General features: G+C 42.1%; 1 protein-coding gene and 1 long non-coding RNA gene across 10 annotated transcripts in view; one reads left to right on the top strand and one right to left on the bottom strand.

Annotated features, from left to right (window-relative positions):
- The window catches only part of LOC310703501, a 419,307-nt gene that overhangs the window by 332,712 nt on the left and 64,782 nt on the right, over positions 1-21,813 (bottom strand). The window lies entirely within an intron of this gene.
- ARHGEF10 (Rho guanine nucleotide exchange factor 10) overlaps positions 1-21,813 on the top strand; it is a 95,391-nt gene that overhangs the window by 66,814 nt on the left and 6,764 nt on the right. For all 9 annotated transcript variants that reach the window (XM_083495426.1, XM_083495424.1, XM_083495420.1 and 6 more), the window contains 2 exons: positions 3,956-4,098; positions 13,998-14,172. In XM_083495426.1, the coding sequence (XP_083351552.1) occupies positions 3,956-4,098; positions 13,998-14,172 (318 nt within the window). The remainder of the gene's footprint in view (positions 1-3,955; positions 4,099-13,997; positions 14,173-21,813) is intronic.

Raw genomic sequence — 21,813 nt, 5'->3', positions numbered from 1 at the left:
GCAGGCAGGGCCCATTACTTACATCACAGGAGCCTACACAACACAAAACACTGTTGCTGTATGTAGGTTTTATTTTATTTGTTTTTTATCTTACATTTTGGAAATGTACATCCTGGATTTTTTTCCTTTACATTTTATGGGGGGCCTCCAAAAGAGTGGGGCCCTAAGCTATAGCTTGTTTAGCTTATACATAAATCCGGCACTGCAAAGCATCAAATATAAAAGTTATGGCTGTAGAGTGCTCCATTGTCCAACAGGACAATGTTGGCAGCAACAGAACTGGCCTCTGGCTGTAGCACATGCCCTAGAATGATTTGCTGGAATGCTACAGCTATGCATATATTAAGCAGAGAGCTCCAAGTGCATCCCTTGCCGTGGCAGCCTCTCTTTAATATTTGTAGGCCTCTCTGACTTAGGTTGCTCTCTCTTCGTTTAAAATCTGCTGTGCTTATGGCACTTTTCTGTACCTAATAAAAAGCATGCCCAGTCATATCAAGGTCCCATCCGTCATCGTCTGCCCCCCACTCCATAGAAAGCATTTGTTTTCTTTCCCTTTTTGTAACAATGATCTTCGTACAGCTCAAACTGTTTTCCCAATGATCCATTTTTGAAGTGCTGACCTATTTCGCTGGACATGTAAATCAAGGCTGAAGAGTAATAGGACAGAGAATTTGAACCAATAATGATTGGCACAAGTTGTTTATTAACAGGGAATCCGGAATGTACCACTTGAATAGTAAAACTTGAACTGTTCATTCAGTTCGGCAAGAGTTCATGGTGTTGCAAATATAAATGAGGTAGAAAATGAAATGAAGCTACTTTGTTGGGTATATAATGTAGGGTAGTGTTCTTTCTTGAAACACTATAGAGGAATCTGTGCGATTATGCTGTATGATCATCTGTTTTTATGTTTCCTGAAGAAATAATTTATCTGGGCTTTAGCCAAACATTAACTCTCTGCCCAACTATCTTGACAAGAACAAGCAACAAATTTTCCATGTTCAATGCAGAAATTACAGTGAGGGGGGAAAGTATTTGATCCCCTGCTAACAACAGGAACCCCCCCCCCCAGAAACCTAGAAGACAAAAGTCAGAGATTGATGTGCATGTTTTATTCTGTCTCTCACAGCTACAATAAACCTACCATTAAAATTATGGACTGGTCATTTCTTCGTCAGAGGGCAAACGGGCAAAGTTAGCAGGGGATCAAATACTTTCCCCCTTCACTGTATGCTTGTTATGCAATTGACACTCAGAAGTTAAGTCTAAAAGTAAAGGGGCCCCTATTTTTGATCCTGGAGTATTGATCCCACCATCTTTCTAAAGCCCTGTTTCTGTTCATCAGAGGCTTTGGCACTCAACATAGGGGGGAAATTCTGCCCCAAGTTGAAAAATTAAATCTATGGAACCTTTTCAAAGGCAAGCATTTTCTTTCATTGAAACCTCATTTTATATACCAAAAAAAATCATGTCTTTTTTCCAGCACAGATTTTTCTAGAATGTTCCTACTAAAGGGTTATGATCCCAAAAAGTGTAGATGCGAACACATGCAGCCAAACATCATTTGATAACTATTAAGCAGTTAAGCCTATTCAAGAGACAAGTCGCTAAATAGTGGATTGTTTCTTCTGTAGTGGGAACTTAGTGAAAAGCTCGTGGAAAGTTTTAGCTATACAACTGCTTCATAGGTGAAAACACAAATCAGTTCCAACCATTGGTGCATGTTTTAAATCTCACTGCCCTGGCATTTAAAAAAATGTGGTCAGTAGTCACTATTCATGACAATGCAATGTACAAATGTTTATGCTTCATTGCACAACTCAATTAACAAGTCCTATTTGTGGGGTTGTTTTGGCAGTTCCTTTGAAATACCAGTGGTGGAGCTTGTGAGGAAAAGAGGGAAGCTATCAAACCAAAAGATGAATGTTAGTTTTATCTAAATCAAAGCAGAAATGAGGCAAACTGGCAAGGGAAGGGGACGCATCATATTTAATTAAACCTAGTATATAACAAAAAAAATCATGAATGAATGTCAAAGAATTAACCTATATATTATTCGAGCCCCTTTTTTTCCTTGCCAGCTGTGAGTGTTTCGCAAAAAGAGCTGCCAAATGTTCAAAGGAAGGAAGGCCAATTAGTGGAGCGGTGCCATTCTCTAGAAAACCAAACATTAGGATTAGAGCTTTGGTGCACAGCAACAACTTGGGTATTTTCTTGTAATGCAAAGGCCCTTCTCTCTTTCTCCCACCCCTAGTGATTTCCGGGAGGAAATGCTCTCATGTTGCTTCCATCTTGACTTGGGTCCTACAATAGACCTTTTTTCCCTGGAATTCAAAGACCAGTATTGCAGTGGTTCCCAAACTCCACCCCGCTATCGGTGCAGTTGAAAACTGCTGAGAGTCTTAGCGAACCACTTAATAATGAGCTTTTCGGCCTGTTGTAGCAATTGCAGTGTGTTGTATGTAGACCACTGTTTGAGAGGATTATAACACAGCTGGTTTGCATGCAAATGGTTCAATCCCCAGTATCTCCAAGTATGGGGAGAGAGATTGCCTGCCTGAAACCATGGGGAGCAACTGCCAGTCAGTGCAGACAATGCTAAGCTAAATAATAATAATTATTAATAATAATAATTAATAATAATAATTTATTATTTATACCCCGCTCGTCTAGCTGGGTTTCCCCAGACACTCTGGGCGGCTTCCAACAAAAAACTAAAACACAGTAATCTATTAAACATTAAAAGCTTCCCTAAATAGGGCTGCCTTCAGATGTCTTCTAAAAGTTTGGTAGTTATTTTTCTCTTTGACATCTGGTGGGAGGGTGTTCCACAGGGCGGGCGCCACTACCAAGAAGGCCCTCTGCCTGGTTTCCTGTAACTTGGCTTCTCGCAGTGAGGGAACCGCCAGAAGGCCCTCGGCACTGGACCTCAGTTATATGGTCTTGACGGCCACTCCCAGTCACCAGTCTAGCTGCCGCATTCTGGATTAGTTGTAGTTTCCGGGTCACCTTCAAAGGTAGCCCCACATAGAGTGCATTGCAGTAGTCCAAGCGAGAGATAACCAGAGCATGCACCACTCTGGCGAGACAGTCCGTGGGCAGGTAGGGTCTCAGCCTACGTACCAGATAAACAGCTGCCCTGGACACAGAATTGACCTGTGCCTCCATGGACAGCTGTGAGTCCAGAATGACTCCGAGGCTGCGACCTGGTCCTTCAGGGGCACAGTTACCCCATTCAGGACCAGGGAATCCTCCACACCTGCCCGCCTACTGTCCCCCAAAAGCAGTACTTCTGTCTTGTCAGGATTCAACCTCAATCTGTTAGCCGCCATCCATCCTCCAACTGCCTCCAGACACTCACACAAGACCTTCACCGCCTTCACTGGTTCCGATTTGAAAGAGAGGTAGAGCTGGGTATCATGTGCATACTGATGAACACCCAGCCCAAACCCCCTGATGATCTCTCGCAGCGGCTGCATGTAGATGTTGAAAAGCATGGGAGAGAGGACATACCCCTGAGGCACCCTACAAGTGAGAGCCTAGGGGTCTGAACACTCATCCCCCACCACCACTTTCTGAACACGGCCCAGGAGGAAGGAGTGGAACCACTGTATAACAGTGCCCCCAATGATCTGACTCAGCATAAGGGAGCTTCCTGTGTTCCTTGCATGGTATTGCCATTGTTGTCTGTGGCTCAATGCCTTCGAGTTTTTGGTTTCTTTTCTCTCCTGCCCAGCTGTGGTCTTTGGTCAAAGAGGTTTTTGAAGCAGTACAAAAACCTCACAAAACTGGTTTAATAGAGGCTACAGTAGGACAGGGGAAAGAAAAGAATAGAATGCATTCTGGGCAAGGAGGACTGCATCATATTATATATGAAAATAGATTGTCTCATGATCTCCCTGGGCATCCATTGACAGCCGCTTTTGTCTCTCTCTCTTGTCTCTTCTTGCTAAAGATGGAAGTTGGAACTCAGAACCTCAGAAAGTAGTAAAGTTGGGTGTCCTTCCAGTAAGAAGTCTCCTTGTCATGGAAGAAACCATCTGGGCTGCTTCTGGCGGACAAATTTTTATAATCAGTACCGAAACTCATACTGTAGAGGTAAACAAAACAAAACCCTCCCAATTATGCCTTTTTAAAAAAATGTTTCATATAGCCCTGTTTTCTACATGAACTGTGTACATTTCATTTCAGGTCAGCTTAACACCTGCAGAAAATATGGTGATCTGGTTTGTTCTCACCTCATCATATCTCAGGCTATAAATGAGTCATTGCGCTTTAAGGGTGTCCAAGCAGAAAGCTTATTATGCTTGCTGTTCCTCCTGACAACAGTCTAAACACTTAGGGAACAGAGACAAGCGAGCTGGGTGCCAGCATGAACCATCCATGATTAAAGTACGGCTCCCATGTCTATCCTTCTTTGAATTTTGCACTTCTCACCTGCTGAGTGTGGATGAAGCACTAGCCATTAGCTTTTTGTTAGTGGCCACTCCACAGTTTGTCATCTTTGTATTTGGTACCTCTGTTGTCTTTGCCAAACCATAGCCCTGCTTTGGAGAACTCACCCTCTACCCCGGCCATCAGATACCTCAGGGGTTTTTTTAAAGCAAAGCTATGGCCTGTTTTTCAAACAACTTCAAATCCAGTAGAAATCTCTACTCTTCCTTTTTTTCCCTCTGACAGTTTTAGATATGGCATTAAAACCACTTGACATGTGTATGCTGTCCCTTCTGTCTTAACATTAAAAAATTCAAGCTTCAATCATACTCACAGGGTGTTGGGAAGAACAGGAGGACAATATTATTAATATACAAAGAGTATTCTGGCTGGAGGTCCAGAACCCAACTGTGGCCTCAGCCCAGCACTCTTGAGAATAGGGAAGAGAATTATGTAAAGCAGAAGTCGATTGAGACTGACAACTGCTGTCCTCGGCTGCCCACCTCTCTGTGAGCTGCTAACCCTTTCCATTCACCAGACCACTTCAGGTGCCAGCATCCTTGCCTGATGCCAAAGCACCCATCAATCAAATATGGTGCACATTGCCCCTGACAGCATGCACACTCAAGATCAATTGCCAGTTAATAATATTGACAAAAGACTGCCCTCCCGGTCTGCAGCTCAGCCACTCTCGTGTCCATAATAAATGCTACTTAATGTCTTTCTCACATGTTAAATATTTTCAAGGCAAAAGACCAAATCGAGATGCAGAGCCATCTCTGTGGCTTCCTACCCATTGTTCGTTCCTTGCTGTGTGTTTAAGACACTTGGAAGCCTCCTTTTGGAAGCCTCATCACAAGCTGAACTTAAATGAAGCTTTTTGGTCTAAGCTCTCATGGAAGCTGTATGCCACTTTATAACATTGTGGTTATAATGTGTGTGTCTATGTGTTTTATTTAGCAATGGCAGATCTGGCCACCCTACCCCGCCCCAGTATGTTGTAGCTCTCATAAGGGTATCTAGGTTATAGGGAATCTACAAGAGAGGGAATCCTCATTTTTCTTTTCTGCAAACAAAGGCACTGTAATTCAAATGAGCTTGCAAGGGTGGCTCATAAGAAACCATGGACACAAATATTCTGGCTGGAGTAGGAAGAAGCAAGCCCAGCTGCCCTGAACATGATAACACTTTGCTGTTTCTCGGACAGGGCAAACATCCACCTCCATTTTTGTGATTGCTGCAGAACCTTCACCAGTACCAGCTCCCAATGTCAATCTAGAAGTTTTGGTAGTGCCCTAGCCAGAACCGGAGTCCAGGACTTATTCCTAGATGTTGCTATCCAACCAGAGCAGAGCATAGAATTAGGGTGCTACTACTGTTGCTTTAGGGGATGCAGGTGGCACTGTGGGTTAAACCACAGAGCCTAGACTTGCCGATCAGAAGGTCGGTGGTTCAAATCCCTGCGACGGGGTGAGCTCCCGTTGCTCAGTCCCTGCTCCTGCCAAACTAGCAATTCGAAAGCACGTCAAAGTGCAAGTAGATAAATAGGTACCACCCCGGTGGGAAGGTAAACGGTGTTTCCGTGCGCTGCTCTGGTTCACCAGAAGCGGCTTAGTCATGCTGGCCATGTGACCTGGAAGCTGTACGCCGGCTCCCTCAGCCAATAAAGTGAGATTAGCGCCGCAACGCCAGGGTCGGTCATGACTGGACCTAATGGTCAGGGGTCCCTTTACCTTTACCTTTACTGTTGCTTTATTGAAATTCCATCAATTGTGAAGTGTTTGCCCTTCCAAAAGATGATGATGGTGATATAATAATAATACTATTAATAATAATAATAATAATATTTATACCCTGCCCATCTGGCTGGGTTTCCCCAGCCACTCTGGGGTCCTCCCAACAGAATATTAAAAACACGATAAAACATCAAACATTAAAAACTTCCCTTCAGATGTCTTCTAAAAGTCAAATAGTTGTTTATGTCCTTGACATCTGATGGGAGGGCGTTCCACAGGGCAGGCACTACTACCGAAAAGGCCCTCTGTCTGGTTCCCTGTAACCTCACTTCTTGCAGTGGGCAATCACCAGAAGGCCCTCAGAGCTGGACCTCAGTGTCTGGGCTGAACGATGGGGGTGTAGTCTCTCCTTCAGGTATACTGGGCTGAGGCCATTTAGGGCTTTAAAGGTCAGCACCAGCACTTTGAATTGTGTTCAGAAACGTACTAGGAGCCAATGAAGGCCTTTCAGGACCAGTGTTATATGGTCTCGGCGGCCACTCCCAGTCACCAAGCTAGCTGCCGCAAAAGAGAGTTGCTTAATAACTAGCGGATTTCACAAAAACATTATTGGGTTTTAGGGTGCCTTTGATTACTTGCCTCTCATGCATGATTGGCAAGGCTGCTTTCCCGCTTAACAAGCTGCTACTTCAGAATTGTCTCAGGTCCCATCTCGTAGGTGTCTGGTGCACAGAAAGCTCAGTGTTCATGAAACGGATCTTCCTATCAGTGTTCAGGGGAGAAAAGTGCCCCAGCGGAGATGTAAGACAATCCTACTGTTCAGTGTTTTTTGTGTGGATGAAATACATGACAACTTCATTTTAAAAACAAACAAAGCCATCTGAAACACACTAGATAAACAAGAAATACTCTGTGTTCCTTGGTCGGATGCCTAAATGCTGCTCTTTCTCTCTTTCTCCCGAGTAGTTAAAAGTCAGTCACTTCTCCTGAACAATGGTGCCCATTATACAGAACTTGCTATGCCTGAGAAAGCACAGTTCAGTTTTTGGCACAGCTCTTTGGGCCTGAATCACAAAAGAGTTTGTACTAGGTGTAAGTGTGTGTGTGTGTGTGTGTGTGTGTGTGTGTGTGTGTCTGTGGGAGAGAGAGAGAGATGCAAACTGTGATGTGCTGTTGTAACAGTGGTCGGCCATCGCAGGCACCACTGTGTTGAAAGATTTGGCTGTGACTCCGAAAAATGTGTGATGGAGATCTAGTGTTGCCATAGAGTTGGAGCTTGAGAAAAGAAATACAGGCCTCCTTTGGAGAGGAGGAAATTGAAGTTGCAATGGATTGCTGAGGCCATCGGAAGAATGCTATGGTGGATTCATTTTGCTGAGAGTAGCAACGACTGCAATGCATTTTATTTTTCCCCCATTAGAGAAATGGGAAAATGGTTGGAGGGCAATTGCTAGACATGTGCATGTTCTCTTCTGGAAGAGGACTGTCAGTAGAGCATTAGACTCATAATATCAGGGTCGTGGATTCGAGCCCCATGCTTGGCAAAAGATTTGTGCATTACAGGGGACTAGGCTCCCCCCCAAAAAATTGGTTGTAATCCAAAAAAAGGGACACGCACTTCCAGGTTTGACATGGTTGTAATCCAAAATGGTTGTAATCCAAAACAGTTGCAAACCAAGGTACCACTGTACTGAATTGCACTTCTTGTTGTTTCTCCCCTGGCAGAGGAAAGAGTAGGGCACTATGGTAGCTTTGGGTGTCTTTGCTTTGAAAGAAAGAGAGCGCAACTTCACACACAGAAGTAATGGCAAAATGGAAGAGAGAGAGAGACTGGGAAGAGGTTGGGTGACTGACACTAATCTGCAAGGCTGGCCTTCAAGGGGATACCCATTGTTTCTCCAGTCAGAGTGCTTTTGGCACAGCTTCTAGTTAGTTGCTGTTTTGTTTTATTCTTTGTTTTTAAATGACTACTATTTGCTAATGTAGTAATGATACTCTTTTGGTATAAATCCTGGAAACTGGCTGTTAGTTTCTGCGGCCGCTTGGATTCAAGAATGGTACCAACTGAGAGATGGTGTTCAGCACTGTCTCTTTCTGCCTTAGTATCACTATTTGTTGATCTGCATGTGCTATTTTTTGTGTTGTACTATATGAACTGGTGAATTTCTTTTAAAAGGTCTTTGGTATACGGCCTCTGTCCTGTATACCTGAAGGAGTGTCTCCACCCCCATCATTCAGCCCGGACACTGAGCTCCATCGCCGAGGGCCTTCTGGTGGTTCCCTCATTGAGAGAAGTGGGGTTACAGGGAACCAGGCAGAGGGCCTTCTCGGTAGTGGCACCCACCCTGTGGAACGCCCTGCCTTCAGATGTGAAGGAAATAAGTAGCTATCTTATCTTTAAAAGACATCAGAAGGCAGCCCTGTTCAGGGAAGTTTTTAATATTTAACGCTGTATTGTTTTTAATACTCAATTGGAAGCCGCCCAGAGTGGCTGGGGAAACTCAGCCAGATGGGTGGGGTACAAATAATAAATTATTATTATTATTATTATTTGGAACTCTGGTCTGAATGGTATGCATAGCTGAAATGATGCACGTCATCCTATACTATTTGGGAAAGGGTAACTTCTTTTTTTAAAATATTGACATCTTTTTTTCCAAATAGCACAGTTCCTTTCAATAAACCTGTGCTAATGCTAACCTAGGAAATAGCAACCTAGCAAAACCCACCTGCAGAGGCCAAGGACATCCCAGTTCCTCCAGCAATAATGCAAGGCAGAATGACATGTGTCAGAGATGAACGCTGGAGTATGAGACATGAGAGTAAGCAGTGACCAAAGCCAATAATATGAGTCATGAGAAATTGGGGGGAGGGGGAACCCTCCACAGTTAATTAACTTGCTGCCTACATAAAGTATGATCACGGCCTTTTGTCTCGCATTGGTTTCAACAGTGAAGCATGCATTGTCTGGAAGTATAATGAATTAGCTGGCAAATACAGAATGTGGTAAGAGAAGCACTTCTGCTGTACCAACAGAATGGATTCTTGCTTGTTCACTCTAGAAACCTAATGTTCAACCATCTAAAGGACAAATACTTTTTTTAAAAAAAACTGGGAAATAGTCTACTACCCCCCATCATTCAGTTTTTAATGTGTGACATTTTGATGTATTTTTTATCTTTGTTGGAAGCTGCCCAGAGTGGCTGGGGAAACCCAGCCAGATGGGCAGGGTACAAATAATAAATTATTATTATTATTATTACTTTCTATTGGCATGGAATGAATAAGACTTCATAATAGAAACCTATAGCCCTTCCTCTAACCCATGATTTCCCAAACTTGGGTCTCCAGCTGTTTTTGGACTACAAGTTCCATCACCCCTAGCTAGCAGGGCCGGTGGTCAGGGATGGTGGGAACTGTAGTTCAAACCCAGCTGGAAATCCAGGTTTGAGAAACCCTGTCCTAATAGATGTTGCAACAGTAAGGGTGCGGATCCTAACCAATTTGTCAGAAGCCCCCACCCAGCAACAGGGGATTCCTAGATGAAGTAACAGCTGGCTTCCATTTCCCACCTTCAGTCCGAGTCAAGTGCTAGGTTGAGTGTCTTCTTCTGCAGCAGGGTCAAAGGGAAGAGAACTTAGATTGTGAGGGCAGGGTGGGAGGGAATGGGTCGTGCTTTATAGCAGGTATCATTCTTATAATAACTCCAAACTTGTAACACAAATATCCTTTGGGAATTGTGGCATCCATCCCCAATTAATCATTCCCTAATTAAGAAGGATAAAATTACGTGAACGCATTCCAGCAGGTGGGTAAGATAAGAGACTACACCAGTCACCAAACATAAGAAAGAAAATGTCTACAATTCTAGTCCCATTCCTGACTTTTAGAACATAGAATGGGGAGGGGAAAGGCTTTCTACCTAGTCTTTTTCCTGATAAAAGTATTCTAAGCTCTTGTCTTGGGTGGAAGCAAAATGCAAACGTTCTCAGCCCTGTAAATTATTAGCTCTTTCGTCCCAACCCACAGCTGATAATAAAAACCACTTATTCTCCCTCTACCCTTAATCATTTTGCTAGGGTAATTCTTGCCCCTTTCAGTAGGCAATACGATACGATAATCTTTATTGTCATTGTCCCATACAGAACAATGAAATTGAAAAATCTACATAAGACATTCAAAAACCAACAGGCCTGCTATCCCAACCTGGTTAGCCCCCTAAAAACTCTGTGATACCCCATTTTTAAATACAATATAATCCCATAGAGACTCCTTACACTGTGTTTAAAACCAAAATTGCATTTGGATAGAAACTGTTTCTCAGGTGTCTAGTCCTAGTCTTTATAACCCTGTACCTTCTTCCAGAAGGCAGAAGCTGAAAGAGATCATTTCCGGGGTGCACATTATCCTGTGCTATCTCTGCAGCTTTTTTATGGCACTTAGAAGCATAGATTTGATCCAAGGTCTCTTAAGCCATTGTGAACCTCTGATACTTTCCATTGCAGATATATCAGTGCTTGTGCAACTATAGGGTTTCTACAAGGGCATGGGACTATACAGAAAGTGCTCCCTTCCCCGTTAAACTGTGAAGATGAAGGAAGTGTAGCTCTGTAGATCAGGGGTGACAAACCTCTTCTGGTTGCTGGACCATATCCTTATCTCCCCACCCCTGCTGGGCCAGATTTTCCCTCCCTGTCAATCGCCTGACATCACTATGACATTAGGTGATGCTGTGCTTTGAAGCCCCCCATTGTCAGGACTTTAAAGCTCAGTACAGGACTGTTTGAAAGCCCTTTTGTTGGGACTTGAGAGGTTCTGAACTCCCTGTTCCAGTAATTGCACAGACAGGTTTTGGATCGCAGCCTTTGTATGTTACAGCTTCTTGCAAGTAATAAAATGTATATAGCCAGAAAAAAACAGACTTTCATGTGTTAGGAATACAGTGTCAGTATATGGATGAAGATAGTCTTTTGTTTCTTTGTTTTTACACGCAACTAAATGTATATTAATGTCACAGTAGAATCAACTACTACTCCAACATTTCTCCAATGAAAATAGGGACATCCCATTCCATAATGATAATTTTACTATTTATACCTCACACACTGGGTTGCCCCAGCCACTCTGGGCAGCTTCCAACATATATAAAAACATAATAAAACAGTTTTAAAATTTCCCTATACAGGATTGCCTTCAGGCAGCTCGGGGGTCAGATAATTCCATCCCCTCCAACATTTCTCCAATGAAAATAGGGACATCCTAAGGAATAGTGGGGCATTCCAGGATCATATTAGAAACCAGGATGGCTTCTCTAAATCAGGGATGTCCCTGGAAAATATAGACACTTGGAGGGTCTGCAGCTGTCATTTGCTTTGTGAGATAACCCTTGAAGGCCAATATACAGTAGAATATTCCCACAGTTATCTGCCTCAGAGATACTGTGAGGTAGGAATGCATTAAACCTGTTTTGCAGCAGTTGTACTAGCTGCCTGTCAGCTTCTGGGCCACATAGAAACATACACACACCTTGGAGACCCATGTTCTCTGTATGAGCAATCACTGTTTAACTGACGGTCTTGCTCTGCAACAGGAGGCCACCAGGTGCAAGGAACAGCGCTTAGCTCTACAGCATTGGAGCAATAACAGTAATCTTGGTGAGCCCACAGCTGCTTCCTTCTGCGTACAATATAAAATCTTCCCATTTCTAAAGGCACTTGACTGTTGAGTTTTAATTCTTCGATTTGCATTTGCAGGTTTTTCATTGTTTATTTTGTGTTAATACGTTTTATCTTGAGTTAATGTTTTGAAGGAATCTGCTCTGAGTATTGGAAAAGTACATTGCACCCTTTAAAATAAATGTATTATCAATGCCTACATTCAATGTCTACTTTCAGCTGCTTTCATAGTTAGTGTTATGTGTGTGTACTTTTGAGTTTGTCAGTACTTATTTCTCAGTAGATATGCGTAGGGAATGCACTGTAAATAGCACTGAGTTCAGTAGGACTTCCAAGTGTGTAAGATTGCAGATTTAATGTGTTAGTAAAAACAGCCTACTTGGCTTTGAGTTTTATTTATGCATTCCCATTTTATTTTGATCAGTTTCACGGCTGTTACTTTTTAAAACCCTACGAAGCACAGCATGCAAGTGATATAAAACTTTTAAATTAGTGTTGCATTTACCTGATTCTCTTCTGAGTATTTTTATCTTCTTTTCAAAGAGGCACCTAGCAACTTCTTTCCTCCTCCTCCCACTGGAAAATCAGCTTTGAAATTACTAATATTCATAATGTTCTCTAATCTATCTTAATCATAAAGAAAGCAATAGTGCTGCATGGTGTCACATAATGATATGTATCACAGCAACCAATGATCCTCAAATAACCCACTTGGAAAGATTTGATTTATTCCTAATATCATTTGTATTTTTTCCTGTACAGCTCAATTTTTCACCCACCTTTTAACACGGAGTTCAGTAAAAAAAAAAAAAGCTGTATATAATTGCCTTTTGTAACTTTAGATTTAAAAACAGAATATTTTGGTTACTGACTGAACTGAGCTTTCTCATGATTGATGTGAGTCAATTGATTTGACAAAATTAACACAATCCTTCTTGGCCATATATTCCCTCCCCCCCCCCCTTCCCGGTCTTGTTCTTTCCTTGAGTAATGCCATCTGTTCCCATATATTTGAAGGAGAGGATTCAGAGCTGTGTTTTTGCAGAATAATATAACTGGAACTGTCACAATTATTCCTTTTATCAAGAGGCATCTGCAACATAAGCTATTTTGCTTATCCGAATGAGTTCAGAATATCTTCAAATAGAACATATTACATGCAGATATTTGAACCGATATGTCGACATTCCTTGTCTAGGGTGGGCTGAAATCTGTGAAGTTTAATGGAACAAGACTATTCTCGCTATAACTTGTTAAAATCCCTAGGGTGAACAGAGTTCAGATCCATCATTGTTCCAGGATTCTGTCATCCAATTGGTTCCACTCTGGTTAAATTTTGAGGAAATCTGGATTTTTGAATGCCAGGGTGAACAACAGTCAGTTGTTGTGGGTGTAAAGGAGAAGACCTATTCTGTAAAGGCTCCATCGCTCTGGGACACATTACCAACTATTCTCTGACAAGACCCACTCCTTGAAGACCTACTTTTTTCTGATTACTCTTTTCCTTCTATTGTTGAGTTTGGTGATTGATATGTTCTGTGGGTTGTAGCTGTGTCGCTCAGCTGGTGACAAGGCTTCTGCCAATCGAACAGGGAGGCAAGCGGTTTTTGGCACCCCTCTCAAATCTGCTGCCCCCTACTGCCCAAAAAATCCTGCTCGCAGGGGAGGATTTGAGGACCTTCCAGTGCTTATTTAAGGAACTTGCAAAGACTCCAAGAGGAAGGAAAAAGTTTTGAAATTTGCTGCTCTGCTGACAGTAGCCTTACTGTCAACAGAGTGACACCTTAGGACACACCCTTGTATTTTGGAGTCGGGTGCTGTTGTTTTTCTTCTATAATAGGAACACCTGAATCCCAGTGTTAAAATGCAGTTTCGTTAAAATACAGCATTTGGAGTTTCCTAATCATCATGAGTTTTCCATCCATACATGTATGTTGTGGGAACAAGAGAGAGAGTTTAATTCTTGACACAGCTTACAGTGGGTACCTGGTTTACCCCGAGAAAACAACCAACCTTTAATTGTTTTAATTATGGTAACCTGCCCTGGAACCTTAGGGTGAAGAGCAGGCTAATCATCATCAATGACAACTGTAGATTGTAGGTGGTTTTTGTTCTGCTATGTTATTTTGAGTTACTTCTGTCTATTACTCAGTGCCACTTTGAAGCCCATCAAGAGGAAGGGATGGTGATTTCTCATATGGCTGTCGCAGGAGTTGGGATCTGGATTGCCTTCACATCGGGATCTACGCTTCGCCTTTTCCACACCGAAACCCTTAAGCATCTCCAAGATGTGAATGTCGCTACCCTGGTTCACAATATGTTGTCAGGTACCAGTGTTATATACATTTATTTAAGGGTGTCTGCTTTGTTCAGGCTGTGGAACTTTTTCAGTGTCCCAGTGCTTCACAGGCATGGCAGCTAAATAAGAAATTTGCATAATCACAATATGTAAGTCATGATAACTTGGGGGGGGGTGGTTTAAAACGCAATTGCATAGTATTCCAGCTTTTTGTCCATATCTTGCATAGCTTTAAAAGAAAACAAAATTGTGCACAGCCAAGAAAAGTTGGTATTTGAAGATGAAAAGCCATTTTTCATGTCTGCCTGGACCCTGCTATACTTGTTTTTAAGCAAGGGCTTATATTTAAGATGTGCTTATAACTATGGACCAAGCTATAGAAAAAGTCACCCCAATATCTTTGCCCAAAATGTGGTTATTAAGCCCTTTAAGGTAAAGGTAAAGGATCCCTGGACAGTTAAGTTCAGCCAAATTTGACTTTGGGCTGCAGCACTCATCTCCACTTTCAGGCCGAGGGAGCCGGTGTTTGTCCATAGACAGCTTTCTGGGTCATGTGGCCAGCATGACTAAACCGTTTCTGGCACAATAGAACACCAGGATGGAAGCCAGAGTGCAAGGAAATGCTGTTTACCTTCCCACCCACACCTATTTATCTACTCGCACTGGTGTGCTTTTGAACTGCTAGATTGGCAGAAGCTGGGACAGAGCAACGGGAGCTCACCTCGTCATGTGGATTCAAACCGCTGACCTTCCAATCGGCAAGCCCAAGAGGCTCAGTGGTTTAGACCACAGTGCCACCCTCATCCCTACTACGCCCTTATTTATGATGTTAGATGGAAAGCCAGTGTGGTGTAGTGGTTAAGAGCAGTAGATTCGTAATCTGGGGAACCAGGTTCGCGTCTCCGCTCCTCCACATGCAGCTGCTGGGTGACCTTGGACTAGTCACACTTCTCTGAAGTCTCTCAGCCTCACTCACCTCACAGAGTGTTTGTTGTGGTGGAGGAAGGGAAAGGAGAATGTTAGCCGCTTTGAGACTCCTTAGGGTAGTGATAAAGCAGGATATCAAATCCAAACTCCTCCTCTTCTTCTTATGGCCCTTCCCCCTACCCCTTTTAGCAAAACTCAATCTTTAGGGGAATTTACATTCAGTTGTTCATTAAATTCAAATTTGTACAGCGTGATTACAGTGAGCAGCCTGCAATTTGTTTATTTTTTGTTTTTATGTTTAAGAGTATTTGGTGTTGTTTTTAATAGGGTTACTTGTTTAATTGCTTTTTTAATATTTCTATTTATATTGTGTGTTTTAGTTGTATCCATTTTAATTTATGCTGTGAGCCACCCTGAGTCCTGCCATGGGATGAAGGTGGGAGATAAATAAATAGAATGACCTGGAAACAGACAGACATTTTCAAAGCAATTCCTGAGTGTGTCCTTTTCCTGTAAACGTGAAAGTAGATAGTAGGGAGTTGGGTGTGGATTTTGCCCTTAACTAGTCTCAAATATAGTAAAATATCCCCATCCACTGCCAGCCCTTCTGTCTCACCGACAGCTTTATTAGGTCCAAAATGCCCTGTGTTTTGAGTTTAATAAAGCTATGTTTGGGGTCTCCCCCCCCCCCAGTTTTTCTAATAGCCATGTCTAACTTTGTTTCATACTCACACATAAGCTTGTTCTGAGTTCAGAAAGGGTTTCCATTCAGTTTGCCACCATTGTGGAAAAAGAATCAATGTTTTGTAGTGTTAGGGACAAACTGTATTTCCCCCTCCTCTCCCCCCCCCCCACCTTCTATGCTTGGTAGTAACTATTTTGTGTGTTTTTAATGGAGGGAGAAAAAGCTAACTGGAAAATATTTAGTCTTAGCTGCAATTGCCATGGAAATAAAACAAGATGATGTAAACTGTGCTTTTCTGTTGAAGAGCTTGAGTTAATTATATATATGTATGTGCCCTGGTGTCATTACCATAACATTTCAGCTGCTATTATTTTATCTGAAGAATTTTCCCTCTCCTTATAAGGAAACAGCCGAAGTTTCAATAGAGTTCTTAGAATCGTGATTGATGCTTGAGACAAATGTGTTATACTTGAGAAAAGGAATCATTTTAACATTTAAAATGAGTACACTGGGTATCGCTTTTTTGCATTGGTGTTTATTGCTCTGTCTGGGATCCTATGCACATGATATTTTTGTACATATTTTATTTGAAGCAAGGGGTGGCTAATCTTGAGGCCCTCCGGATGTTGTTGAACTTACAATTCCCATCAGCAACAGGTGGTAGCAGTTACTCCAACAACATCTGGAGGGCCTCAGAATAAGCCACCCTTGACCTAAAGCAACAAGCCTACTGCAGGACGGTTGGGAGAGATGGGAGATTTTGCTCTCTCCTGCTGGCATGCTCATTTTCACTGAAAATTTGACAACCCACTCCATCCGTGTGTTTATATGTGAGCAGGGCAAACAGCTGCCTCATCAGGTTAGTTTAGCTCTCTGTGCTAGTGGCGGCATGCCCTGTTTCACTAGCACAGTGTTTCACAAACTTGGGTCTCTGTTTTTGGACTACAATTCCTATCATCCCTGTCTACTGATCTTGCTAGCTAGGGATGAAGGGAATTGTAGTCCAAAAACAGCTGGAGACACAAGTTTGAGAGACACTGCGCTCATCAGATTATCTGTTTAGTAATATATTTTGTAAACCTCCAGCTAGTGTAGCCAACAGGCTAAAAATTATAGCTGTAAACGTGTCACCAATATCCTCCTATATTGTGAGAGAAACATGTAGCGGCAGTGTCTGTGAGCTTAGTTTTTTATTGTCATAAGTGCCTGTTGCTCTGCAGGGGGAGAATATTTCATTGAGGTAGCATCTGGCAAAAGCAAGCCTGTGCCCAGGGGTGGAGTGTGCTGGCTTTTAGCATCTAAATGAATGAATGGAAAATTTTAAAATAACCTATACAGCTATACACCTATACATTTTGCTTTTGTGCAACAGGGTGAATGGTGGGTTAGAACCTCCTTTCTGCCTAATTTCCTCTAAACTAAAGCTCTGAAGCAAGAGGTCCTTAAACTGTAACAGATTCTTACTACTCTCTTGGGGAAACAACAAAGGAAGGGGGCACGCAGTCACGTAAACCTGGCCGTGGTATACTTGAGTTTCTTTATTCATCACACCTGTGCCCTTGCTCTTCCTTCAAATAATTACACACTGGCTTACAAATGGATTCCAGGTGGCTTCTTAGCCAGGCAATTTACAGGGTGAGACCTGCTTAACTCCAGCCATACCACAGAACCATCACTTTGTTTCGGACATTTCCTTGGGCTCTAGTGCTCTTGAGTTGACATAATTTTACATATAACTCGGCAACCCTACCCCATTTCTCCTTGAATAACTGGAACAATTTCATGAATTTTAGTTTGAGCTGCCATTTATCCTCAGCTGAGCTGCAGATAGCAAGGTGCACCAGTGTGGAGTTTTAAGATGTTTGGAAGAATCAGGGATGCTTAACTATAGTTTTCGGAACAGTAAATCTTACTCTTTTTCACTCATGCCTGTTGCACTGATCTGAACAGCCCAAGTTTAATCATAAGAATTTTGTTATAAAGCCCATGTTGCCATGAACTCTGGGCTTTTTACATTTCAATGTAATTTTTTATTATTCAGTAAATGGTATTTTTATTCATTATGTCATATCCTGATGCTAACATTTCCCCCAGTGCTTACATTGGATTTCATAAAACATAATCCTTTCAGAACAATTCCGCTGACTGAAGAAATTCTTGATTTGTTCCTTTAACAACTGATGACAGCTTAGCTATGTAACAAAGCAATTTCCATTATTTACCTTGTTGTGTGACATGTGTTTCCTGCAAATTGAAGAGGGACAGGAAAATGTACCATTTCCTCAGGAGAGGGAGAGTAGGGTAACAAAAACATCATTGCAATAGGTCCTAACTCTGCCAGAAGATTAAAATGCCTTCATTAATGGAAGAATGACTAAATAGGGGGGTGGATTTTGGACAGTTATAAAACGTACAGACATGTAGGCTAGGTGATTTGCAAAGTCCAAGAGTTTCCTTCAGTGAGAAGAATCAAACAGCAAGAACCATTTGGAAGTGCCCTAAGATTGTCCTTCAAATACTTTTTGGAACTAGGCTGATACTGTGCAGTTCACTCTCTAAGATTATCACTGAAGGAAAAGTTCAACTTTAAACCTTTGTTGTTGTTGTTGTTTAGTCGTTTAGTCGTGTCCGACTCTTCATGACCCCATGGACCAGAGCATGCCAGGCACTCCTGTCTTCCACTGCCTCCCGCAGTTTGGTCAAACTCATGATGGTAGCTTTGAGAACACTGTCCAGCCATCTCGTCCTCTGTCGTCCCCTTCTCCTTGTGCCCTCAATCTTTTCCAACATCAGGGTCTTTTCCAGGGAGTCTTCTCCTCTCATGAAGTGGCCAAAGTATTGGAGCCTCAGCTTCAGGATCTGTCCTTCCAGTGAGCACTCTCAGCTGATTTCCTTAAGAATGGATAGGTCTGATCTTCTTGCAGTCCATGGGACTCTCAAGAGTCTCCTCCAGCACCATAATTCAAAAGCATCAATTCTTCGGCAATCAGCCTTCTTTATGGTCCAGCTCTCTCTTCCATATATCACTACTGGGAAAACCATAGCTTTAACTATACACGACAAGGCAGTGATCCACGAAGGAGACTTTAAACCTAGGTGTCAAAGTTTAAAAATTCATTTAGAGAAATATTGTAAAATTAATGAGTGTTAGAAAAAATGTTGGAATGAGACTATTTGGCTTTAGTAGAAATGCTATAAGGAGTTATGCACAAATAAGTTTTAAGCTTTAGGGCTTTTTATGGCAAGATAAGGTTAAAATAAATTAAGATAATTTAATGACAGAACATAGTGAAAGATGGAAAGGATTTGCTGAGATAATGAATAACTAGAATACAAAAAAGGGAGGTGTGAGGTCGATGAAACAAGATAACGGAAGATAAAGATTTGGGAATATTGGATTTGTTTTTAATTTTTTGTTTGCTTTTGTTTTTGGCTCTGATGTATTGTGTGTTTTGTTCTCTTTTTTCTTTTTATTGACTTGTATTGTTTTTTTGTTTTTTCTTTTTCCTTTTTTTTCTCTGTAATTTTAAATTCTCAATAAATATCATTTTAAAAAAATAAAATAAACCTAGGTGTCAATAAATGGCATGCCAGGTGATGCAGCACAGTAGCTTACGCAGTGTATTGGGCAGAAGAGCCTGATTCAGATTTTTGTCAATTTCATTGTTGACATTTCTGCAGTTCTGGTTGTCTGTAAGGATTCTTGTTGCAGATCTGGTATTGTAAAGGGTTACTGAGATGATGCATGTGAAGCACTTTGAATAATTGATTAGTGTTAAGTTTATCTGTAAAAATTATAGGAGCAAAGAGTCTCATTTGGAAGGTGTGCTTTTTATAGAATCATAGAATCATAGAGTTGGAAGAGACCACAAGGGCCATCGAGTCCAACCCCCTGCCAAGCAGGAAACACCATCAGAGCACTCCTGACATATGGTTGTCAAGCCTCTGCTTAAAGACCTCCAAAGAAGGAGACTCCACCACACTCCTTGGCAGCAAATTCCACTGTCGAACAGCTCTTACTGTCAGGAAGTTCTTCCTAATGTTTAGGTGGAATCTTCTTTCTTGTAGTTTGGATCCATTGCTCCGTGTCCGCTTCTCTGGAGCAGCAGAAAACAACCTTTCTCCCTCCTCTATATGACATCCTTTTATATATTTGAACATGGCTATCATATCACCCATTAACCTCCTCTTCTCCAGGCTAAACATGCTCTAAGTGACAGAATGGCCCAGTTTTTCAAAATTCCAAATTGAGATCGTGTATGTGCATAGTTGTGACCATGTCCACCTTTATGTCAATGGACCTGCTGAGTAAAAAATTACATTCTTATCCTCTTGATATTAGCTACATTAGTTGATGCAATGTAACATGAATAATTTATTGTAGGGTTGCGTTTTACAACAATTATTAATTGTCCGAGTCCTGTGTTGGATAAATTTATCCCAAAGGGAGCTCATTATGAGCTGTTGATCATCATAAATTGAATTGATCAGGAACCATTTTTGAGAAATACAAATAGAACAATAATTTGAAAAGCTTCTTACTCTCTGACCATATGCGCTTAATATGGAGAAGTACAGACAAATCATGTTGCACATCTACCATCCTATGATGATTTTATATTGTGTTAGAAGTTCACATCCCCCAACAGGTGTTTCCTCATTTCCCAGTTGTTCCATTGCTTCAAGAACAGAGGATTTCCGTTTGACCTCACCTCCGATTGTTTATTTCCTTCTGCATTCAAGATGTTAGATTCCTGGATAATCACTTGCAATCTTCACATGTGGAAACAATGTTTTTTCAGTGGTGCAAGCCAGCACTTAGACATTTCTGAAGCACTGCTGTGCCATGCCAGGACTTAGTTCTTGCCCTGTCTTCATCATGTTAATGCTGTCAAAGTGCTGAAGAATAGGGCGTAACATATCCACACATATTTTCAAAACACTGTAGGCAGATGACAAACAACCAAAAGATGAATTTTTGTATAACTGGTTTCTCAGTGTATGTGTTTTGTTACTGGAAGCTGGTAAAGCACACCTTTCACACTTCTCTGTGTAGATACAGGTAGGTAGCCATGCTGGTCTGCTGTATTCAAAACAAATGCACATGAAAGCTAATACTAATAACAAACTTAGTTGGTCTCTAAGGTGCTACTGAAAGGAATTTTTTTATTTTATTTTACTTCTCTGTGTAGTTGTTGCAGCGTCAAAAATGTTTTGCAAGGTTTTCTTGTAGCCACCACATCCTCTGCCCCATTTTGTAAGGGAGACATTTGCCATGTCAACCCTAATAAGTCATAAAAAGGAAAAGGTAAAGGGACCCCTGACCGTTAGGTCCAGTCATGGCCGACTCTGGGGTTGCGGCGCACATCTTGCTTTATTGGCCGAGGGAGCTGGCGTACAGCTTCCGGGTCATGTGGCCAGCATGACTAAGCCGCTTCTGGCGAAACAAAGCAGCGCACAGAAACGCCGTTTACCTTCCCGCCGGAGTGGTACCTATTTATCTACTTGCAGTTTGACGTGCTTTCAAACTGCTAGGTTGGCAGGAGCAGGGACTGAGCAATGGGAGCTCACCCCATTGGGGGGATTTGAACCGCCAACCTTCTGATCAGCAAGTCCTAGGCTCTGTGGTTTAACCCACAGCGCCACCCGCGTCCCTAATAAGTCATAAGAAGAGCCCAGTTGCATGAGACCAAAGGCCCATGCAGTCCAGCATTCTTTTCTCACAGTGGCTGGTCAGAAGCCTATAAGAAGCCCATAAGCAGAATCCCCAGCAATCGGTACTTGACAATGATGGTAGAACATAGCCGTCTTGGGTAGCAGCCATTGAGAGCCATGTCCTCCATGAGCCTTTCCCATCCTATCATGCAATACAACCAGATTCAGCACTTTGGCCATGGCTCAGGTGGAATAATTGTGTGACCAGGTAATTTATTTCCTAGTATCACTTGTACAATCGTTTGGCTTCCTTGAGGTGGTCAAAAGGGTCGTGTGCAGTAGCATTTAATTTTATAACAAAGCAGCTCACTGGCAGTAAAAGTAGGAGCTATGAAGTTTGCT

This window comes from Podarcis liolepis (assembly GCF_965112155.1).
Source record: "Podarcis liolepis genome assembly, chromosome: 3".
In the NCBI taxonomy this organism is placed as follows: domain Eukaryota; kingdom Metazoa; phylum Chordata; class Lepidosauria; order Squamata; family Lacertidae; genus Podarcis; species Podarcis liolepis.
Note: the sequence above shows the minus strand (reverse complement) of the source record. Positions and strands in the feature narration are given on the sequence as shown.